Raw genomic sequence first — 12,731 nt, forward strand, 5'->3', positions numbered from 1 at the left:
TGTGGAAGGTTGAGGAAATGTGTGTTGCCATTTTTAAGGCAAAATGCTTAACTGTGAAGTGAAGGTGCAAGAGGGCATTATTTTTTAGTAGCGTGAGTCCAATATACTCAAACAGCCATACACAATAATGTTCAGCCTATAATAGTAAATAATTGTAAATATGTCATTAGTTGGTGTCATTATGTAATAATACTTCCTGTATCTGCCAGGGTCCCTGCTGGAGAACTCCAATGTGATGAGTAACTTAAGTGGTCTGCACCCCAGCCAACGCATGGGTGACCTGTCTTCATGTGAAATAACACTTTTGAACCAGTTGAATGAGCGGCGTGACAGTACCACCAGCACCACCAGTTCAGCTTACACCTTGAGTCGGCGCTCCTCTGGTATTTCACCCTGCTATTCCAGTCGTCGCTCCAGTGAGGCATCCCAGTTTGGTGCTAATCGCCATAACAATATCAGTTCGGCTGACTCCTATGACCCAATCTCCACTGATCTGTCTCGCCGCTCCAGTGAGGCCAGCCAGTGTGGAGGTGGTGGTGTCAGTGGAGGAGGTGGAGGAGGTCTCCCAAGCCTCCTTAGTCTGACACCTGCTCAGCATTATCGGCTAAAGGCAAAGTACGCTGCTGCCATTGGTGGAGCTCCACCTACTCCTCTCCCTAATATGGATCGAATGAGCCTGAGGACCCGCATGGCATTGTACAGTGAGTCTCATGACGGCTCATCTCATCCATTCCATCAGCTACCCTCTGGAACTGCGCCCCGGCGCTGCAGTGACATTGGATATGGCACCCAGAGCATGATGCCCCATGAGGTACCCACCAACCTTCCACGCCGTGCTAGTGACCCAGTGCGTCGTCCCACACTCGACCATCTCTCCTTTCCAAGGGTCCAGCGCTATAACAGCATGAATAGCATGAGCCCCATGAATGGTCCATCTGCTGCAGAACGCCACCAGGCACTGGCTATGCAGGGCTACACTCGCTCTGATGGTAGCCTTCAACGCTACCCATTTACCCCCAGACCACCTAGCATTTCTGAGAATGTAGCCATGGAGAACATGTCAGTAGATGGGATAATGTATGGGGGAGAGCAGAGTGGGGAGGATGATATGGTGCTCCCAGATGATGTGGTGCAGTATCTCAGATCCCAGAATTCTGGCCTCTCAGGTCACAACTCGGGGCAAGTGGACTATCATTCCAACAATCAGACTCAGGGCTACCAGACAGGCATGCCCCCACCAGCATCATTTTATGCGCAGAGGAGGATGGCCATGGTGGATGCCACCATGACTCAGTCTAATCAGGATCTACCCTTCTCAGCACCATCAGACAACATGAACAAGAATAACATGCCCGTGCAGTGGAATGAGGTGAGCTCAGGGACTGTGGACACCACGACCAAGCTCTCCAGACAGCAGCATCCTCTCAGGGGGAACCTAGCTGTTGTTCAGCAGAGGCACAGTTTTGGATCCTTCAAGGCACAAGGTCAGGGCCCGGGCAGCAACCAGCAGGTAGTGCCTACAAGTCAGAATATATCTATGCAGGGCTATGCGAACCACAACAGCCAGAGGCTTATGAACATTACCCACCAGCAGATTCAGCAACAGAGACAATGCAATAATGTAAACTTTAGTGAGCAAATGAGTCCTCAGCAAGGGTATGGCCAAGAGGCAATCCCAAATTCTATAGCTGGGAGCACTAGCGTGAGAACTACCTGCAACAGTATGGCAGATCCAGAACTGCAAAGTTACAGAGCAAGGACACAGGCTGATGGGTATTCTCATATGAACCAAGTGGATCAGCAGCAAAATTACAATGTTCTCTCCCAGCAGCAGCACAATATACACAATGGAGGCAGAGGAATGTTACAACCCCGGCCTCCCACAGAGCCCAAGTCTAATGCCAGGCATTACACAGGGTCTAGTATGATGCAACCAAGCCGAATACCCAAGTCAACTGATTTGAGCAATGGTAATGACACCTCAGAAGCAAGCCCAAAGAGGCCCAGTGGGTCAGTGGCCCACAACAGCAACTCTGAAAATCCACACTCTGCTGTGTTCTACACAGGTCAGATTCATATGTTTGAGCCAACTTCTGTCAGCTTTGATACCCCCATGTCCCCCTGTGTCAGCCAGGTTCCTGCCAGCAACAACACTGCAGCAGCCAATATGGCTTCACCAGGAGTCAACCAGGTCTCCAGCAGTACAGTGGATTCTTCTACTGGTGGATCTGGTGGCACGGAGCATGCCCAGATTGACTTTGACACCATGCTAGATGATGGAGACCACTCCAGCCTAATGTCGGGCACCCTGAGTCCTGGCCTTCTGCAGAGCCTCTCCCAGAGCTCCTCACGTCTGACAACCCCTCGCAACTCTGTCACCCTCGCATCTGTACCAGCAGGGATTGGCAACATGGCCATCGGTGACATGAACTCCATGCTCACAGCTTTGGCTGAAGAAAGCAAGTTCCTCAACATGATAAGCTGAGAGCAATCAAACACCTCATTATCGACCCATTCTTACCATTTCTACATCAGGAATATATGGACTACAACAGAAAGCACTGATTGAACAATGCAAAACTGGTTATTTCATGCATTTTTTACTTCACTGTTCATAGTAATATGCTTATCTTGTAATATTCGCTTCAGATTATAATATGTTACATTAAAATTGAATAGTAAGTATAGTTAGGGTTAAGGACCATTTTCTATCATCATTTGTTAAAAAGCCATACTTTTTGCTACAAATATATGATAGCGCAGGGTATATAAATGCATCTACAAACAACTGCCATTCAGTATTTGCTGGTGTTAAAGCCCTTTAGAAAGTGGTGCACTGAAAGCAGTTCACATAGTGCCTTGCTGAGGACATCAAGGCTGAGTGTTTGAGTATGACATGAAAACAAAGTTACCAGGAAATGGTTCTGATATGTAGATATCAGATAATATTTTCTCATGAAGACCTTTATGTGCATAGATTATACTGTATGGTACTTGCTTTAAATTATGCTATAGACTTTTGATGTTTGAACTAGGGCTGTCAAAGGTACAGTATAATGAACAACTACTATTAATTCAGAAAGGATTTTTTTTTTTAAATGACACCAGCATTTATGTATGTTTGTTTTTCAGGATTGCAAAACACATCTTCACAAGGCTAAGCTACAGTTTGCTGTACCTTCTATATGCACAATTCAATATGTGAGATATGTGAAGAGACTTGCAGTGCTAACCTGGAACACACACTATAAAAAAAGTTGAATTGAAAATGAAAAAGTTGAAATGAAAATGGAAATGAATAAGAAAGATGAACTTTTTATTTTTGGTCAGATTTAAATCACATGATTCAGAAGGACATCTATAGTAATGTATGTAATCTTTTGCAGGCAAATATCACAGAACTAGAGTGTCTTATCTTTTCACTTCCCTGGCAAGCATGCTGGTACTGAAAGCACTGAAGAAACATAGTCAGAGCCCAACAGCAAATCATGCATGTAGAAATTGATACATACTTATTATGAAAAAAAAACTGAAAACATTAACTGCTTTTACAGTTTATATATGCACTTAATACAAGTATCTTGCAATGAAGTATTACCTTAGCAACATCTCTTGTGCACAACTTTTTTTGTATTGCTGAGTTTCAATTACATCTAGATTTTGGAATAAAGTTTTATTTGTGATTCTGAACACATTTTGCCTACATTAGACATATTGAAAGTATAAGTGTTTTTTTTAAATTTGATGAAAGTCAATGTGCAGCAATACCATTCAAACATAAATTTGTAACTAATTGCTTTTTACAAAATGGAGCATTTGACAGCCCTAGTTCAAACTCGTGGTAGTGCAAAATTATACTGTAGTCAACAGATATTAAGTGCTTTTTGATCATGTTCCGAACTCTTGGGGATGGCACTGATGAACACTGAACGCATTTCCTTCTTTGCCCTCTGGATCAGAGGCATTAACTCCCCATGGTCCCATCTCATAAGGGTAAATAATTGGGAAGGACAAGGATGTGCCTCTGTGTCAGTCGATCAGGGCGCATGAATCCCTGTGTCTGATGAACAGCATTCTCTAAAAGAATATACAAGTACCTCTGTGTGTTCTCAGTAGAGATCCAACCCTAATTAACACATTCATGCACCCTCCCTTCACTCTACCCCATATCTCCCCTGGGTTCTGGATGAACTGCAAAGAGTCAAGGAAGGGACTCCGACTTTGATAATGAAATCCTGCTTCTGACAGGACTGGTGAACTAGCCCTCCAAATTCCTCAGTTTTATTATGTTTGTTGAATTTCTAAGTAGCCCTTCAAATGTTTGTGTGTATGCTATCATTCACTTTACTATGCTCAGTGTGTGTGGGTTTGTATGAGTGTGTATATAGCTTTTGTACATTTCAAATAAACTATCTCCTTTTTTCTGTTTAAATCTATTCGTTGTGTCTTCTTTGAAATCACATGGTCTGTGGTCCCCGGAGGCCACATGAAAGTAAGACTAGTATGCTACAAGTGAAATCATGCTTGGCATGTGCTCAGACTGCTGTTGAATACAGTACTAAGGGCAAGCACCAGTATAATTACTGTAACTCCAGTGGCCGTATGCACAAATAGGGCATACACATACAGTATGATGTGATATGAAAAATAGGTTCTTTGTACTGCAAAAATGCAGTGCCTATATAGGCAAAAATAACCTGTTAAAAAAGACTACCAATGACGATGTCAAATAATTGCAGGTAACCGCTTTACTGCTTTTTTTTTTGTTGCCATTTGGGGGCAGCAGAAACAAGTTGTGACAACAACGTTAACATATCATTACCTTTTAAATTGATATGGTAAACTTGTTAGCAAACAGTTGTTTATTTACACATCCAGCAGTTACGGAGCAACATTATCATTCATTTGGAGCCTTGTTTCTGGCCACCTGATGAATGTCACTTCAATAGTCAAATTCTTAGCTCCATTTTTGGTCTCAACCAACTCCTGAGGGAAATATTTGGCTCTTGAGCTGCTAAATGCTCCACTATGCTCACCAGCTAGTCGCTAACTGTGCTGCTGTTTGATGCTGAGCAGGCAGTGTATAGTGAGTTTTTTTTCACCGAAAACAGCTGCTTGCTGTGGCCAAAAGTGACACTACAAGAGCAGCGAGACTGATAGTCAAGTTGTGGACCACTTAACAATGAGCTGAATCTCACTATAAAGCTGCAGATTCAGGTGATAATCCACAGCAGGTTCATCAGTATGAGTGACCACTTTCACCCGGTGACATTCTGTTCGCATAGTTATTTGATATGTTGTTATTATAAAAATATTGATTATAGCCACTTTGAAGAAAAACTGAGGGATTTTTGGAAATACGTTCTTCCCTTACATTATTAGCTTTGTGGCAGAGTTAGATTAGAAGATCGATACCATTCCCATATCAGTAGAAAAAATGTGAAGTTAATCCTGGAGACAGTTATCTTGACTTAGCATAAAGACTGGAAACGGGGAAACAGCTAGCCTAACTCTGTTTAAAAAAAAAAAAATGCTCACCAGCACTAATAAACGTGTAATGTGTCATTTGGTTAATTTGTACAAAAACAGAAGTGTAAAAACAAGTTGTGGTTTTATGTTGGATCAAATGCTGGATTATTTGGCTAGGGACAGTCAAATTGTGGAGTCTCACATATCCCCCAGTAAAACCACAACTTGTCATTTTTACACTTCAGTTTTACCTTCATATTTAAAGGTCTGAGAGTGGTATTGATCTCATCATCTTGCTATCGGCAGGAATGCGACCAAGCGCATTTTTCAAAATGTCTATAGACTGTTCCTTTAAAGACGTTTAATGACAATGCCAAACCATGTGGAACAGTCATAAGAAACCCACTGTTGATGAAATGTTGAATTTTTAAAAAATGGAAATTAAGCCTTACAATCTATTGTCATTTATAAATTCATGATTTACATTATGATAAGGATCTAGGACTAATCCTTTTGGAGTTCTGTATGTGACTGTTTTTCAGTGCTTTCAGTTTTTAATCATTGTCTGAATATGGAAACAATTTTAAAAAAACTAAAATAAAAGTTTTACAATAAATTTGCATCCTCAACTGAGTCAGCATCATGAGAAGTGAGAAAATTAGACAGGTTGCAAAAAAACCCATCTTTTAACCCCATTTATCCAAATCAAGTTACTGGAGGATAAATGAAAGCAAAAATTAAAAACAATTCCTCAAACTGGTTGTTGTAAATAACTGTTAATTTTTGCACACTCGTTTCTGTTGTCTTAGGGTCATGTCTCTTTAGATTGCTACTCTGTATGATAACTGCAGTTTATATGCATTAATAATGCAGGAGCAACATTTGTTTTGATTTGAAGCTCCATCTTTCCTCTGAATACCTCAGTGTATCTTTTTTGATCCTCCGCTAAATAATAGGCAATGTATAACTCTCAGTAGATGTGCTTTTTATCCATGATTTTTCACACCACATGTAAGAGTAGATCAAGAAAAAAGAAAACCTTCAGTCTGAAAACCCAGGTAAAAAAAGGCTACACCACGCACACAAAACACATACAAAGCAGTTTCTACAGCTAGATGGCATGTTGTCCAAAATTCACAGTGGCAGGCTGGCCCCAAAGAAATACGTCAATGCAGCAATATAAAACAGGAAAGATGACCAAAGAGAAAAAATGGTGCAAGAACGAGGAAAGAAAAATCAGGAGAGAAAGAGAGAGCTAGTGTAGAGAGGAAGACAGCTTTTAAGAGGTGGGAAGCAGGAGAGATACTGGATATAAGGTAATGGGAAGGGGGTATAAGTAAATATAATAATAAAATTAAAAAAAAATAATAATAAAATATGCAGAATTCTAAAAGAAAGAGAACAAATCACCTTTAATTTGACAGCAAATTCAGCTGGGGACTGGTTAAAAGTGAGGCCCACTGATTGCTTTTGCCACTGGAATCTCTTATTCTCTTGGAGAGAGGATGGGAGAAAAACAGCCTCAGGGTAAGGAGTCTCACCAGAGAGAACAAGAGGTTAGTGAGGCAGAAATGGATGGTAAGACAAAGCACACAAATGAGGAGAAATGGTGTACAACTTCATGCTGTAAAAGGGCACAGACATTCAGTACCGTGCATCCAAATGTGAAAAGTGAAGGGATGGACCTCTTTCCTTGACAATACTTAACACAAAATGTACGCATTAAAATAAAGACTGAGTGAAATTTTAACAGGTTGAGACACCCACTCTTAAACCTGCATTTTTTTTAGCTTTAGCTCAAACTAAAAATCACACATTTGTCATTATATGGCCTTTTGATTTTGGTATGGCTTACATGTTAGCAAACAATCGCCTGTTTATGCAGCTAGCAGAGGCAGAGCAACAGTCATTTAGAATTGTTTTTCTGGTAACGTGATCAATGTCAGTCCAGTATTCACTCTCATTTTAGCTCTGTTATGGTCGCCACCAACTTCAAAGATAGATGTCTGTACCTTAAGCTGCTAAATGCTCTACTATGTTTACTTGCTAGTTGCTTACTTTTTCTACCATTTGTTGCAAGGCAGATAATATACAGTGCAGAGCTTTTTCGCTAAAAATGCTGCCTGGTTAAGAGAGCGGTGAGACTGAACCAAATCAAAAGTTGCGGGCTGTAAAACCAAAACAGTGACCTAAAAGAGACTAAAAAGGGAAGCTGCAGAGTTGGGTGATAATCCTTTGTGGGTTTGTCATTATGAGTGACATCTTTCATTTGACAAATAATTATTTGACCAGTTGGTCAAATAACAATATTGATTATTTTAGCTTTACAGAAATATTCAGCTATCTGATCCAGCTATACTCAAAGATTATGCAAAGATTTTACACTGAACAGAGAATATCAGGAGCAAAAACTTAAATCACCCTGTCTGATCTTTAACAATTAGTTTCCATAAACTGGCCTCATCAAGTCTACTACGGATTTTTTTTTTAAATTAAAAACATGTTTTTCCGTTTATATAGCACATCTGTCCAAGTTGGAAAAGTCCATCGAATTTGTTTTTTTTTTTTTATCAGTCTCTGTGATGACAAGGTCTCTGCTTTACCGACCTTAGAGCTACAACATATCATAGATATCCTCATGGAGGACAGAATGACAATTGTAGTCCTAAATAACAGAATGTATTTATTGCGACACGAGCTCTGTTGTTGTAAGTCCTATCCCTTATCAGTGTCATCTTAGATTACAATTGTGTTGTAAATTGCAAGTGTCCCTCTGAATGCACTTCCTATTTAAAGCAGCACGATCATGGAGGTCTCATTGTTATCCAAGATGTCAAAGATGTGGAGAAGAGGGGAAAGGGAAGCATCCTATCTCTATCAGTGGCATCCCCTTCCTCTCAGTTCAGCCGTCCCTAGGTGGGCCAGTATCTCACTATAGGGCTCTGAAGTGCTGATGCCTATTAAGTAGAAGGCATTCAGAGGAAGTCAGCTGTTGGCTGGTGACTTTCGCACCCTGCACCATGGCTGCTACCAGACAAAACAATACTCATCAGAGGTGCAGAGGGGCAGAGGGTCAAGTGGATGAAAGATCCTCAGCTGATCCACATGGAACAAATGCAATCTGGAAAGCTTGGAAATAGCTTCTCCTACAGTAAAGGGCTCATGCTGTAGCTTTAAAGTGCAAGTAGGATTTTCATGGGCCCACAGCACAAGACAATCTACACTACTCTGAAAAAGTTAGTCATGCAGAAGAATGACACAGCATTACTTCGCTGAAATTTCTAGCTTTTTTTTAAAGTCCTTCAAGAAAGTTCATGAAAAAGCAGTAGTATTACAGTCTCATGAACACTATCACCCCCTCATTATTTCACATATTTGTGACAGATCGCTGCTTTAATTATCTTGCATCGCTCTATTTAGCCATGCTAAGTTGCATGGCTCAAGGGATTGTAATGTTGGTTGGATCCTACTGACCTTTGCTTATTTACTGACTTTTCTTAAAGCACTACCATGAAGCTGACACTTTAATTGCCATGAAATTTGATAAGGTTCCTACAGTATGACTCCTTATAGCTTTAGTTATCCCCTTAGTTTTTTAAGTAGCAGCATCATTAAGTCAAAGTCACTTATCCAGTGAATTATTTTGACATCTACTGGATGGATGGGCACATAATTCTGTAAACATTCAGTTTTCAGAAATGATGAATATTAATGACTTTTGTGATGCCCTTACTTTTTCTATAGCACCACCAGTGGGTTTCGCACTTTTAGTTCAGAGTGCAATTTCTCCAAAACTGTTGCATGGATTGCTGTTGCTGTTCTCAAAAGGACAAGTTGTCATCATTTTTGTGATCCCATGAGTTTTCATCTTTGAACTTTGGTTTCATCTAAACTTGGAACCAAAGTTAAAACTCTACCTCTACCTAGTGACATTTCCTGCCATACATCACCTTAACATTGTTACTGTGAGCATGTTAGCGTGCTGACATTAGCATTTAACTCAAAGCAGCACTGTGCCTAAACACAGCTTCACAAAGCTGACTATACAGCAGGCATTTCAGTCACTTTATTCAGTTGTCCGTCATGTGCATCTAACAGAACAGATACACTTCTATTTAAGTTCATCCAGCTGTCTGCAACTATTTACTTTAGTTACATTTATTTTATAGTTCTTTATAGAGAAAGTTAATCTTTTGCTTTATGTATCTTCACTCATTTATCTATTTTTTCAATCAGATCCATGATGTCCCCTCCTGTAAGTCTTCTTTTCCACTAGAGGGAGAATTTAGTTACTTAGCAGTTCACCGGTTCCCACTGAACCATGAACAGTATTTCATTGTTTGGTTAGACAAACAGGTAAAGACACTTGCAGAAATATAAAAAAATTTATAAGTTTACCAGCTTCAATATCTTTTTGAATGTGTACCTAGTTTAGAGGATGGAAAGCTGTGCCAGTGTGATAATAGGTTAATCAACACTAACTAGACACTTTGTATAACTGTGTATCCACCAATTTGCATTCACTATTCCTTAATGATGCTGCCATGAGTGAATCTAAATTGTTGTTGTTAATCTGTAATAGAATGTGACAAAATTCCACTTGAAATGTATACTGAATGAACGCATTTGAAGAAGTACTGCAGTGCGTCACAATTTGCTCTTTGACCTCTGAGGGCAGGTCATCATAATAAAGCGATTCACTGGCTGGGGCTGTTGTGCCTTTCTCCCCTGGCTCGGCTCAGGTTTTCATCAAAGGCTTCCTGCTTTGAGATCCGTGCCTACTGAGATCAGAGGGACATAACCTGTGTCTGAGTCAGGTTACCTACTGCTCCAGTAGAGCTTTGGCCCATCCTGCTGCTGCTGGCCCAAGGGCAGAATGTGCCCCACTAAACTCTGGAAGTGCAAGAATTATGATCAACTCACACAGAGCCTAGGGGATGTCTGTTATGAAGGCCAGCATTGTGGCCTTCCTTGGGGTATAAGAGTCCAGGGTAAGTCCCAAACCGGGATCATGACCTTTCCTAGGTTATCCCCTATTGACAGCCAGTCTAGAGGTCAGATGCTCTGAGAGCTTCGTCATGAGTAGGCCGTTGAGGAATGCCATCATTTGATTGAAGTCGGAGGATCTTCTGATTAAAAGCTCATGTGAGTGACAGAGAGTGTAGGGAGTGGATGACCGTGTCTTAGCTTTTGGTCATCAGCATTTTGAGCTTCTCTTTTATGCTTTTTAGACTTTTCCCTTTCCTGTTGTAACTGGTTCAAAGAATGTACACCCACTGCATTTTCCCTTTGAAATGAATGGTGTGTCAGTACTCACAAGGCATTCTGATTATCAAAGCATAATTGTGCATTCAGTTTGGTCTGCTACCATTGCTGACATTTAAAAATCTTTAACATTCCTCCATGCATTAAAAAATTATGGATAGAAATGTGATTTTGGAAAAGAAAAACATACTGGGTAAAGACCACAGGGAGTATGGGCAGTTCAGTTTTTACTAATGTTCCTTTTGTTTGGCTCACTCACATTTTCTGCAGGCCACATTTACCGGAGCGCCACCTCCTCCCAACAATGTACAAAACCTTTCGTCGTAGCATTTTTGCCTCTTCTGAACATACTAATAGGCCACAGGAGTTTTCCCACCCAAAACCTGAACCCTTGACCTCATGTAGTGGTTGGGGGAACTGAGTTGTAGCTGATGTTGATGGACTAGTATTTTTACATCCACAACACTAGTAATTATGTAGTGGAAATGCCTACTAGAACTACAGTTTGAATAGCTGGGCACAGCTGAGAGGCAATGGAATGAGTGGGCTTCAAAAAAAGCCTTACATGTAAATTTGCCCTCACAACCTTGCAAACAGATATTTTAGCGTGTTTGTTTTTCTTAACCACATAGGTATGGAATCCTTCAAAAAGGCTTAACACTGAGATAATATTCATACCATCATAAATCAATGGAACAAAGAGGATGTTGGTGCCATAAGGCATGTCAGAGAAACCAACCACAGTATATAAGGCTCTGGGATCAGTTACCTTTAAGTCCCAGCTTGTGACTTGAGTTTAACATCAGGCCTGACCATCTCACAAGTATCATATATTCACCCCTTCTTCTCTCCCGGGCTGGCAGGAAAGGGGGGCCTGATGCAGCAAAAAAAGGAAAAAAAAAACTGCCCAGACAAAACACAGATTGTTTCCTTCCATACAATGCATAATGGCCGACTGGCCAAATAAAGTTCCTCTTAGCACACACAGCAGGTCTGTGTAGAATGGTAAACCAATGTGGCACTCTTCAGAGGAAGGAAGAAGTGTTGCATATATCCTGGACATGATGCAAACATGTGGGATGTTGTCTATTTTGAGGAGCTACTGCTTCCCTCTTTCTTTCTCTGTCATCTTCTTGAGTCATTTTAAAGGACCGTAATTTGGTTAAACTACATCTAAAAATGAAATGAAATTTTCCTGTCACGGTCTACGCAAAGGTCTTCTGGTGTTGCTTAATAGATGGTTCAGGCTGATCTAATTTTTCATAGATGGTAAACATTAAATGTTCACACATGAAAGGATCGACAATTGCCAAAAAACCCTCATCATCTCACTTCAGCAGATCAGGTGTTTTAAAATTAAGTCATTATAGTTTCCCAGGTGATATACAGTTGTTTGCAAAGGTTTGGCCATCTCTGCGATAGAGCTCCATTGTTGTCCAAAAATTTTAAAAAAACATCAACGAGCCACACTGTTGAACTTTGTGACATTGTTTCTTCACTACAAACACGCACTAGTCAATGCCACATACATGGTCCTGTCACCATAAATACTAGTACAATGAATATGTATTAATCCATGACTGAAAGTATCCCAAACAAATGCATTACTTACTCCTGTTTTAATAACATTTACTAAAAACTGCAGTGCCTAGCTTTTTAGGAAATGACTGACCCTTTTTTGAAAAGTATATATTTGTGACCTGTTTTTAAACCTGCAGTAATTAATTGTTTGGCCAATTGGGGGCAGTATAACACAGTATAACCACAACATTGAAACACAATATTATCAACTAATAAGTTGATACGGTCAACATGTTAGCAAATACTTTCCTATTTACACATCCAGCAGTTATAGAACAACATTATCATCCATTTGGAGTTGTGTTTCTGTCCACCCAATGAATCTAAGTCCAATATTTACTCTCATTTTAGCTGTTTATGGTCTCCACTAACTCTTGAGAGACATAAGTCACTCTTTTTCTTTTTGCTCGGGTTGG

The 12,731-nt window shown here is 40.4% G+C and overlaps 1 protein-coding gene across 2 annotated transcripts in view; it reads left to right on the forward strand.

Moving 5' to 3' along the window:
- Positions 1-4,364, forward strand: part of gli2a (GLI family zinc finger 2a) — an 87,302-nt gene extending 82,938 nt beyond the window's left edge. For both annotated transcript variants that reach the window (XM_040149377.1, XM_040149378.1), the window contains one exon: positions 210-4,364. In XM_040149377.1, coding sequence (XP_040005311.1) covers positions 210-2,485 — 2,276 coding nt within the window. In that variant the 3' untranslated portion in view covers positions 2,486-4,364. The remainder of the gene's footprint in view (positions 1-209) is intronic.
- The last annotated feature ends 8,367 nt before the right edge of the window (positions 4,365-12,731 follow it).

Source organism: Xiphias gladius, chromosome 16 (assembly GCF_016859285.1).
Source record: "Xiphias gladius isolate SHS-SW01 ecotype Sanya breed wild chromosome 16, ASM1685928v1, whole genome shotgun sequence".
NCBI classification, from domain to species: Eukaryota; Metazoa; Chordata; class Actinopteri; order Istiophoriformes; family Xiphiidae; genus Xiphias; species Xiphias gladius.